The following is a 12,390-nucleotide window of genomic DNA, read 5'->3' as shown; positions in this document are numbered from 1 at the left end:
TTGAACTGAGCTATCAAAGTGTAGGACCTACTTATAACAAGCCTTCAACTTAATGGCGAATTTAATTAAAAAGAAAAAAACAAAGATTATCTAAGGGATAACGCTCGGCAGTTACAATTAATGTAGAAGTTATTTCCCTTATTTGATGCCAAACAAAATAATTAAATACCGATGATTTAGTTGGTAGGCTACAATTGTAAATTTATTCCTGTTTTGTTAGATATAACAAATAATTGTTTCAAGTTTCAACTTGATCCGAGAATGGGAATTGTGAGAAATGACGTGTACAAGATTCCTTTCTGACAGACACAGGGAGTGAGGTAATGTAAGCTTTCTAATCAAAGGAATAAAAGTCTCACTTTTTTTTTTTGACGAATTTCCGCGGTTCGATTGCGAATCGATGAATCTGTGTATATGATGATAGTGGACAGTAAGACAAACGTGTGTACAAAATTCAATGACAATATTTTCGTTGGTTCTATGATAGACGAATGATTACATGAGTCAATGTTATTTCGCGATGATAGATAGTATCTAGAAGACAAGCCTTAATATATCATCCAGTTTGATTGAAATTCAACTCAATTAAAAAGCAGCATGTAAATAAAAATTAAATAGATTCAACGTAATTGTAAAAAAAATATAACTGACATCCACTCTATTCTGGTTCAGTAGGCTAATTACCTCCTCTTACGAGAATTTCAAATCACTTTCAAAGTTGAAGGTAAGCATGTGATTTAAAACATTTTATTGTTGTTTTTATTAAATTCAATATTACAAAACCCAAATACTAAAATTAAGTGATTTTTAAAACAACTAATTATTTACAATATAAAATCATTATCTATCTATTTGACCAATAATGCACAAGTCTGCTAGTAAGTGTTAAGGATAATTAGGTCTGTACAGTAACTGGGACATGCACATGTCGCCACTTATATCCATCCGACAGATAAAGAAATAACAAACAAACAAACAGACTCAGTCATAACATCTGGTGTCAGAACAGCTGGCTTGTTGCGCAGTTGGATCCCAATGTTTCTGTGGCCAGCTTCATTTATTTGATGTGCTCTGTTACAACATAAAATAATGACTTCCTTGATTGGAACAAGTCTCCTCTCTCTGCTAATCACTTTCGCCCAAGGTAAATTTTTGATTGTTTTAAAATCCTAACTAGATCTATATCATATGGGTGGGTTCAAAGACTGAGAAGCTAGAAGTGAATTAAATAAATGAAATTAGTTATCTTTCGTTAGTTCATGATAGGGATATGAATATTGGGAAAAAATTGTTATTTATATGTCATGTTACAATGTAAATCTAACAATTGGCAAAAATGATTCAATTAATGCGAATTTTAGATTGAGGAAAGTACCGAGATTTAATTCGCGTTTGTGACTGAATCGCAAGAGAGTCTGAGAGAAATGTTCTCTTTCCTTAAAAGTAAAATAAAATACCCATACTCCACTTGGAGTGGTCTAGTGCCAGAGTAAGATAGTAATGTTATGACTTTGTTTGAATGTTAGTTTTGTTTCATTTCTCTTTCCTCCTCTCTCTCTTCCACCTTTCTCTTTTCCGCTCTGCATCACTTCTGAATCCATTCCTTACCAATCTCTTTCACCTCTTTCTATCTCTCTCTATCTCTTTTCCGATCTTTTTCATTCCTCACCGAATTTCCTGATGTATTCTTTAGTTCCCTCTTTCGTCTCTCTCTTTCTTTTCCGAACTCTCTTTTTTCTTAATTTCCCTATTACCCACTTGTATTCTCTAGTTCCTAATTTCGTCCCCTCTTGCTCTCTCTCTCTCTGTCTCTCTCTCTCTGTCTCTCTCTCTCTCTCTTTCTGTCTCTCTCTGTCTCTCTCTCTCTTTCTGTCTCTCTCTGTCTCTTTCTCTTACTCTTTCTCTGTGTCTCTCTGTCCCTCTGTCGCTTTCTCTCTGTCTCACTCTCTCGGCCTCATTCTCTGTCTCTCTCTCTCTGACTCTCTCTCTCTCTCTCTCGGCCTCATTCTCTGTCTCTCTCTCTCTCTGACTCTCTCTCTCTCTCTCTCTCTGTCTCTCTCTCTCTCTCTCTGTAATCTTTCAAACAATGTAATTAGCAGTATCCATGAACTCTCTTTCCTTCCTGTTGTTTCAGATGTTATGATTGTAACCTATTCGTGTACACATGTACACATATCTTAATAGAACAAGGTATATATTTAACATCGCTATCTCATTCTAGCACAGATGTGTACATCTCTAGAACGCGGTGTGAGAATTGTACATATGGTTTGTTTGTTTGTTGCAGGGCTAACCAATGACTCTATTGAAATACTCCGAAATTTGTTTTACTTACAGTTTTCAGGATAACAAAACAGACAAATAGGTCATTGCCACGCCAGACAGACCTGTGACGTGGCAACGAGCTATTGGTCTAAACTGCCCATAGGTGGTGACGTTGCATGTCAGTGTCCATGCCTTCTATAACGATTGATATCAAATCAAGGCATTAAAAGACAATGATACATAACAAGCAAACTATTTAAAAAATACTTTTAAAAAAAAGTTTATAAACGTGAAAGAACTGCACACTTAAAGCCATATTTCTAAATACTATAAGATATATTTCCCTTTCGCTATATCTATCAAAAATAATTAAGTATCACTAATTAATTTATCGATTTTTTTTTTATTGTTGTTGTTGTTTTTTTATATTGATTTATATTTTGTTAGGGACAATGAATAATTGTGTAACGTTTCAACTTGATCAGAATGGAAAGTGGGAGAAATAACGTGAACAAGATTTGTACCAGACAGAGTAATTTGATATAAGCTTTGTAAAAATAACAAGATTTAATACGGAAAACTTGAATAGGTAGGACTTCAAATCTTGAAAGTAGGGTAGCTACTGGATTGCCTAAGCTCAATGGAGAACAAGATCCAAACTTTTTTCTTAATGTAGTCAAAAAGAAAGACTTCCTTTGAAAAACTAATGGAGCATTCAAAATAAAAGTTTGTATTAAGTGTAATTGTATAAATTAGATTAGATCAGTCATGTAATTAAATTTGTAATAGATCTGGACATACAATAATAAATCTGTGCGATTAGAAATATTTTACCAATTACTTTTGTCTAGCGTAACTTCATGCTTTAGCTTCCTGAATATCACTTGTCTGGACCAGTTGGAAAGAGGTGGGGGGAGAAAAACGGGGTATCTGGGTGATCGATTTTAAAATGTATTTATATAAAAAAAAAGTGAACGACCTGAAATTTAACTCGTTGTCGACTAAATCCTTCTTAGGCTTCTCAAAGCAACACGGTAACCACTCTGCTAGTAAAGAGCTTATGAACATGGAAGATTGTATAGCTATCTATTTTTTTCTTTAGTCTCGTCCTAATTCATGTTTCTGTTCACTAAGACTCAGATGACAACCTATAAAGGGGACTTATTCAGCTTATACCACTACTTCAGTCATGTACATTTCTTTCCCTTGTTCGAGATACCAAACAAAATAATTAATTACCAATAGTTAATTAGCTAATTGGTTTAATTTTTAAAATTGATTCTTGCATTTGTCAGGTAAAAGAAATAATAATTGTGTAAAATTTCAGCTTGAGCCGAGCTTGGGTGTGGGAGAAATAAAGTGTACAAACTTTTTACCAGACAGACAGAGTGAGTTGATATAAGCTTTTTACCAGACAGACAGAGTGAGTTGATATAAGCTTTTTACCAGACAGACAGAGTGAGTTGATATAAGCTTTTTACCAGACAGACAGACAGAGGGAGTTGATAGAAGCTTTTTACCAGACAGACAGAGTGAATTGATAGAAGCTTTTTACCAGACAGACAGAGTGAGTTGATAGAAGCTTTTTACCAGACAGACAGAGTGAGTTGATAGAAGCTTTTTACCAGACAGACAGAGTGAGTTGATAGAAGCTTTTTACCAGACAGACAGAGTGAGTTGATATAAGCTTTTTACCAGACAGACAGAGTGAGTTGATATAAGCTTTTTACCAGACAGACAGACAGACAGAGGGAGTTGATAGAAGCTTTTTACCAGACAGACAGAGTGAATTGATAGAAGCTTTTTACCAGACAGACAGAGTGAGTTGATAGAAGCTTTTTACCAGACAGACAGAGTGAGTTGATAGAAGCTTTTTACCAGACAGACAGAGTGAGTTGATAGAAGCTTTTTACCAGACAGACAGAGTGAGTTGATAGAAGCTTTTTACCAGACAGAGTGAGTTGGTAGAAGCTTTGTACCAGACAGAGTGAGTTGATTGAAGCTTTGTAAAAGTAAATCTTTCATAAAAAAAGTTCTTAAAAAAAAAAGTTTATCAAAGGAGTCGACAAACTCGAAAGCTTTTGTTCATCTCTTTTCTATCTTGTCTGTCACATCTAGCACATTACGTGTCTACGTCTGTCACATATAACACATTACGTGTCTACGTCTGTCACATCTAGCACATTACGTGTCTACGTCTGTCACATCTAACACATTATGTGTCTACGTCTGTCATATCTAGCACATTACGTGTCTACGTCTGTCACATCTAGCACATTACGTGTCTACGTCTGTCACATCGAGCACATTACGTGTCTACGTCTGTCACATCTAGCACATTACGTGTCTACGTCTGTCACATCTAGCACATTACGTGTCTACGTCTGTCACATCTAGCACATTACGTGTCTACGTCTGTCACATCTAGCACATTACGTGTCTACGTCTGTCACATTTAGCACATTACGTGTCTACGCAGGGGCGGACTGGGTATCTAAATCGGCCCGGGCATTACCATACAAACCGGCCCACAAATCTCATGTCATATATATTCGGTTGGGGGGGGATTTTCACCCCACTCCACAATTTATATATATATATATATATATATATATATATATATATTAGTGTGTGTGTAGGTTCTCTATGTAATTAATCTTCATTACATTTTGATCTGTCATTCTTTCAAAGGTTTTTCTACCCTAGAATACTCTCTTCCTATAATTAGTGGAAGTACACCGTCAAAGGGCAGCTAGTTAGTCCGGGGGAGCGCTGTGAGCTCACCCCAGTAAGATCCGGGGCGAAGCCCAGGAACCACGCATTATTTACGTTATTTTAAGCTTTAAAAAATGAATATTCCGAGGTATCTACAGTGCAATTGGCCTGCTACTCTTCCTCTAAAAAAAATCAAAAACCAAATCTGCTATTCAATGGAGTCCATCGACTGGTAGAAAATGGTAAAAATGCTTTAGTTTTTGTATTGAAGGGGGAAGGGAAACCAGAAAACCCCTTTTGGCTACGCTCATGAAATTTGGAAACTAGTTTTCTTACGTTGTCTGCACTGGGGCAGTAAGTAAAGTTTCCCTTTCAGACAATGAGGTCTGAGGCAAGTGATTGTTTGAAGACCCTCCCCTCCCGGCTACGCCCATGTGTTATATTATAGGTGTAAGCCTAATTCTCTACAAAATATATAAAGTTTGATAACGCATCGAAAACTGGGTGTATGCATTCGTAGGATTACATAATGTATTCTATTTATACATGTATGTAGTCTGAAAACTATAAACAATACAATAGCCGCCTAATGAGTTTGAAGCTTTTTGGTATTACATATAGATTACAGACGTTTCTTCAAAAAATAAGACTGTTACGTCTTACGCATTTCATGTTTCAATCTAGTCATGCATATTGATCTGTGACTTAAAATATGCTAAATCATTGGTTTTCCTGGCTGACTCAGGCAACCCATTCCATTAAAAGATAAGAGAAAAAAGAACGGTTAGAGAGGCACCTACTTAATGTGAAAAGCTCTTGGTTCCTCCTAGTACATTCTCAAAAACGCGATTTGTATATGAATATACCATGACCCATTATTTAAAATATAAATCTCCTTTCATTAAATATCGGATGTTTCAGCGCTATATAAATTATTGTAATAATTTTCATCATTAATGACTTCATACTAAGCATAAGTTTGCATTAATTATAATAGGATAAAAATTGATTGAGATCTAGATTTATTTTTTAATTAAATATGTTTTTTGTAAGCCTTAAGTGTAGTATTTTTAGATCTATGTTTTTAAAAATAAACAAAAAGAAAGTTACTTTTTCTTTTAAAATCGCAGAAAGTAAAACTTTATACCCATATTGAGCTGGAAATATATTGGGTAGTTTGCAATTTCGCGGCTGTGTGTATGTGTTAAAGTTAATTTCTATTAAGTTTTGTTAAAGAGCTAATTGTCGCGCCTATCTTTTTTTTTCTGCGTTATATCAATGTTTTCTAACTTAACCTCTCTCATCCCTCTTTTTGGTTAAATTTCATTGGAACCATTACAAGACGGGGGAGGGAAGGAGCAAAAAAAAAAATAGGAGTGCCATCAAAGGCCCATGCCGACCAGCAAAATTTTTAGGCCAAATACAGCCTCGAAGACATCAAAGCAGTCCATGCCGCTCGTGCATAGCAGAAAATACGGTCCAACGTTTTGCAAATGATAATACGTACACTGTATAGCGTATTTTTTTTTATATTCTTGTTGAATTTCAAACAAAATTAATTGTAATAAGAATTTAAAAAAAAACAACAACAAGAAAACGTTTTCGGGCCTTTGTACTTGCTGCTGTCAATTTTTTTTTTTAAAGTTGTCTACATTGAATTTTTTTTTCTTTGGTTGCGACCAGACCGGCCAATTTGGTACCGGCCCACCGGGCATTTGCCCGTTTGCCCATATAGCCTGTCCGCCCCTATGTCTACGTCTGTCACATCGAGCACATTACGTGTCTACGTCTGTCACATCTAGCACATTACGTGTCTACGTCTGTCACATCTAGCACATTACGTGTCTACGTCTGTCACATCGAGCACATTACGTGTCTACGTATGTCACATCTAGCACATTACGTGTCTACGATGTTTGTCTGTGTGTGTGTATCTCTCTCTCTCTCTCTCGCTCTCTCTCTCTATCATTCAATGTTCAAACACAGAAATCAACTGGGATATTATCATTTTCTCTTCGAACGAGTCCATCAAATCTTTATTCCCCATATAACATTCACGAAATTAGTTTCTTTTTTTTCAGCATGTCATAGCAATGTAACTAAAGTAACTCACACACATCTGTAAGCAAAAGGGTGTTGTTTTTTTTTTGTTGTTTTTTTTTTGTGTTCTTATTACTAGTTTCAAAGTGAATTCTGAGACTCTGGACTTGTTTATATTTTCAGTTTTCTTTTCGTCTCAAGACAAGTACACAAGATGCTAATATTTGAATATTCTGAAAATATGAAGCTCGAAATGTTAAACAAATAAAAGAATTAATTACCTAAAAAATATGCTACGAATATTACGCTGATAATATAATATATTCACCAGGAGCTTGCCCTAACATCATCAGTCGGGCAGAATGGGGCGCCAGGGCACCAAAGAGTATCTCGTATCTCAGTCACCAACCAGTTCAATATGCCTTCATCCATCATTCAGCCATGAACGACTGTTTTGATAAAACTTCTTGCATAGCAGAGGTCAAAGCCTACCAGAATCTACACATGGATGTCAGAGGTAAAACTAGGAACGTGGATAAAACAATAAATGAAGTACGAACAATTTAATTTCTAAAAGCAAATACAAAATTGTGAGTACCAAAATTGCATTTGGAAAAGTGATAGCGGTCAGTAATTGAGCTCGCGCGAGAAATCAAAGGTTGATTACAGAGAAAAGGTTAGAGTCAAATTAACTGACCTTTAGCCTCCATGTGAGACTGGTGAGAATCTCGTGAGCCAGGACTGTTTGGCTGCGTATCGGGCAAGCTCTTTCAGCTGGAGATAGAGTGATGCCTTGATGATTGATCTTGCTCTTTTCTTCTGACAATACGTTTTCTTTATTATCAGCAATTTTGTCGCCAGTTTTCACTGCTTTGTGCCATGATAATCTATCTTTCACTTCCGTTTCACAGCTCTGCGCCATGATAATCTATCCTTCACTTCCATTTCAGAGCTGGTATTCACCTTATTTATTCATTCTGTCGATTTAAAAAAGATGTATAGGCAACAAATCCTGAAAGATGTCACTATTATTTCTCGAGAGCTGTGACTTAGATTGAGATCCACTCCAACTCTAAAGGAGTTGCTAGTTTATTACTTTTCAGAACTAATAATTGACATCATTGACTACTTTTAGTAAAAGTATTTTACAATAAGTTCAACTTTCAGTGTTCTGTTATTTTCTTGTCTGTTCATCAGGTTGGGATGACGTGGGTTACAGTTTCATTATTGGTGGAGACGGCTCTGTGTTTGAAGGTCGAGGATGGGACAAGGTTGGAGCTCATACATTAGGTTACAATGAAGTTGGTTTGGGTAAGTGTCTGTCTTGGGTAAGTGTCTGTCTGGGGTAAGTGTCTGTCTTGGGTGTCTGTTTTGGGTGTCTGTCATGGATACGTGTCTTTCTTGAGTAGGTGTCTGTCTTGGGTAAGTGTCTGTCTTGGGTAAGTGTCTTTGTTAAAATGTCAGCATATAGTTTAGAAAGTTGAAATACTTCAAACAGTATTCTATTTTCTACTTATTTGTTTTACTTTCATTCATTAGGGTTCTGTCTGTCTGGCAATTTCATGGACCATTTGCCAACAACAATACAAATGAATACCACCAGAGCAATGATTGAGTGTGGAGTTTCCCTTGGGAAAATTTCCCCATCCTATACATTGAGAGGCCATAGAGACATGAAGCCATCTACTCTCTGCCCAGGGGACAAACTGTACGCCGAGATACTGACCTGGCCACACTATCGCAATCAGACAGCAAGTCCATAGAGTTGGTCTGCTTGGAGTGATACGCTACTTTTTTACGATTCGTAGTAAAATATTGTTACTTAATCAGCTGATAAAAACATTATTTAACATTTGACAAAGAAACACACTTGTTTTTTTTTTATATAATAATAGCTAGCTATAATACTATCAGCCTCCTCTTGTGACCCAGATAGATCTACATAGGAAGGGATATCAACATAACATTGATGATTCTTTGTTCCACCTTTAAAACAACATATAACAAAGGAATATTCAAATTTGATTAGAGTAACACCATTAGTTAAATCATACTAAACTTAGAGACACTACAGGACAGAAGAATAAAAAGTAAAGTAGCTATAATTACATAAAACACTAAACCATAATAGAAAAACAAAATCTAATGAAATACTCAGAAAGACACAAAGATAGAGGCACATTTCTTATTCAATACACCAGAACAAAGTCGTACAAGTGCTCATTCTTCCCTAATGGAAAGGGTTGACTGAATCAGCCAGGAAAACCAACAACTTAGCAGAGTTTAAGTCGTTGATTAACATGCATGATTAGATTGACACAAGAAATGCATAGGACGTAATTATCTTCTTTTTTTTTTAAAGTAACGTCTGTAATATATAAAATAAGAAGAGTCTAGTTAAAAAATATATGTCACGGCTAGTTGGCGAATTGAAAACTTTAAAACTTTTTATATTTTAAAACCAATAAAACCATTTGTTAAAAAACAAACCAAAATGTCCATAATCCTTTGTTTCCCCCCCCCCCCAGATCTTTTCTGTCCTGTAACATTTCTTATTCCAAATGATAGGACAAATTCTAATAAGTGCTCCTTCTTCACTTGTGCCATTGGAGCATGGAACGGGTTGCCTGAATCAGCCATGAAAAACAGTTTCTAATTAACATGTAAGAGTAGTTGAGTTTGTTGAAACTTGGATAACAATACCCGTAGGACTTAATTATCTTCTTCTTGTAAGGAACGTCTGTTATTGCTTAGATAACCTACGTAACGCATCCACACTGTTTTGGGCCTCAATATAAGTGTCTTTAAAACACGAGTTGCACGGCAGAGCTGTACTGTTTCCCACATTGCCTGACGTATGCTAATTTGAAGGTGCCTCTATTGAAACACACTGAAGACACAGTACAGAATATATTTTCCTTGAGTTTAATACTTTCTAACTCAATTCAATAAAACAAGTCCAGTGATGAACAAAATCACTTAAAACATATCTGACTTGTACAGATAGAATACTAACTTGACTGATAATATTATTATTGTTGAATAAATGAAACACAGCGAAGATACTGACGATTAATAACTATCCATCATTGTATTAGGGCCGGTCTTAGGCATAGGCAAACTAGGCAGATTGTAGGTGCCTCGCGATGGACTCAAAGAACATTGTTTGCGAAACATGGATCAAACCTTCAACATAGCAGAACTTGATGTCTCTCTGTCTACTAGTCTAGCTCTGAATCTAACTCTAGTTTTTCTTTATTTTGGTGAAATGTCGAAACGTTACTATTAGCCTGATGAAGAATCAACCTTGAAGCACATTCATGTTATCAGCGCTATATGAATTGAACTTATTTGTTGACTTAGATATAGATACAAGAAAGTGTTCAGTTTTTATTTTTCTATTTCACTTGGGGACACCCTGTTCACTTCCCCTAGGGCCTGCAATAGTATAATGACCCTGAATAATGACTACTGAAAATTGACCCCAATAGTTACTCTCGTGCAGAGACTTTCTGGATTATTTGATAATTGTAAGCGTTTTATTCAACCCTGTATCTTTCTCTAAGTCTTCCTAAATTACCCTTGCCTAAATTACCCATTAAAAGACGGGGGAGAGAAGGAGCAAAAACAAATGGGAGTGCCATCAAACGTCCATGCCGACCAGCAAAATGATTAGGCTAAACACAGTCTAAAAGACATCAAAGCAGTATTGAAGTCCATGCCGCTTGTGCATAACAAAAAGTACTGTCTAACGTTTTGCAAATGATAATACGTACAGTGTATAGTGTAATTTAAAAAAAAAATTTGATATTCTTGTTGAATTTCAAACCCTATTAATTGTAACAATAATAAAAACAACAACAACAGGAAAACGTGTTGGTCCTTTTTGTCACTATTATTTTTAAAGTTGTCTATTTTTTTTCTTTGGTCGCGACCAGAAAGGCCCATTTGGTACCGGCCCACCGAGCATTAGCCCGTTTGCCCATACAGCCAGTCCGTCCCTGAGGCCTACTTGTTAAGTCCACAGAAGTCCATAAGACAACACAGGTCAACGCTATTTCTGTGTATAATAGCCTATAAATCTTTGTATATTGTAAACACCGACTCTTTAGATTATTTGAAGTTTTTTGGCGGGAAATTCGCCCTTGAACGGAGCTCGCGTATGAAACTGATAAGAAGTTAGATCTACTTGTGTTTGTGACAATCAAAAAAAAAAATTACAACAGCATAAATTACGGGAAAAAATGGTTAGCATACACGTAGATCTACTTTTAGAAACTGTCTTGTGACGTAGACTACTATTTTAGTCTTGTGACGTAGACTAGGCCTACTATTTTAGTGCTAGACTAATGACTTGGGGGGACCCTGAAATGTAAGACAAAAAATGGACACCGAAACTAACATGAATCACATGGCGTGTGCTTAGATAATTGTTCGTGTGTTTTGTAGAAGGCAAATATAGGTTAATCGGTGTAAATGTTTCTTTGACATATCTTTGCGAATTCTATAGGCTATTAATATTATTAAATTATTCATAGACTTAGCTAGAAGGAGATCAGCCCTTAAATAAAATATCACCCCTTCCCGGTAATGTTTCACATATTGATCTAATTATTACTAGTGCTCATGCAGGGCCATATTTGAAAGCTTGGAGGCCCTCGGATAACGAATGAGCGTAGGCCCCTAATTATTTTTAGAATAAAAGAATTTAGTGCAACCAATGACATTAGTTCATAAATGAACGCAGTAAGCTGTTTAAGTCAAACACAGTTTAGTATGAACTAAATTACCGCATTAACGAATGAAACTTTACGGCTTTTTTCGACAAAATGTCGTTGATAATTTCGCTGACATGTTACTACCCGAGCCATTTCTGTATAATTTTCACTTTTGAAAACGTGCAGCTCTCAAGTCCGATTCAAGATCATAAATGCCAAGTAGGCCTACATTCTTGGTTTAATTTAAATTTAACCTCAAGAAGACTGCGATATTAAAACAGCCCCTTAGATTGGTCTTTTTTTTCGATTTTTTTTAAATTTAAGTCTATCAAAGTTACTAATTGAACCATCTTAATATTAAGGCTAGGCGATTTCCCACTACGAGTACGCTACAAGCAGACACTTCTTGAACTCGACGGTCGATGGTGTTGTCAACCGTAAGATTTAAAGTATTGTGGCTAAAAATTCGAAAACAAATATTTGAAAAAAATAACAGTCACTTGTAACCCTGCTGGTGCAATTGTTGTGGTTGCAGGAGTATGTAATTCATTTCTGTGTTTCTTTACTAGTCAACGCTAATGTCATGTAAAACTTGTAACTTATGTAGCACAACAAATATTAGAATACATTAAGTAACACACTTGTCAGCAGA

At 35.9% G+C, this 12,390-nt stretch overlaps 1 protein-coding gene across 1 annotated transcript; it reads left to right on the top strand.

The window, feature by feature from the left end:
- The first annotated feature begins 947 nt into the window (after positions 1–947).
- On the top strand, positions 948–8,885 carry LOC106053708 (peptidoglycan recognition protein 1-like). The gene is made up of 4 exons (XM_056027622.1): positions 948–1,144; positions 7,352–7,537; positions 8,218–8,331; positions 8,560–8,885. Exons 1-4 carry the CDS (start codon positions 1,090–1,092, stop codon positions 8,781–8,783), a joined length of 579 nt encoding a protein of 192 aa, XP_055883597.1. The 5' UTR covers positions 948–1,089; the 3' UTR covers positions 8,784–8,885.
- Positions 8,886–12,390: the final 3,505 nt, after the last annotated feature.

This window comes from Biomphalaria glabrata, chromosome 4 (assembly GCF_947242115.1).
Source record: "Biomphalaria glabrata chromosome 4, xgBioGlab47.1, whole genome shotgun sequence".
In the NCBI taxonomy this organism is placed as follows: domain Eukaryota; kingdom Metazoa; phylum Mollusca; class Gastropoda; family Planorbidae; genus Biomphalaria; species Biomphalaria glabrata.
This window is presented reverse-complemented; position numbering and strand designations above follow the sequence as displayed.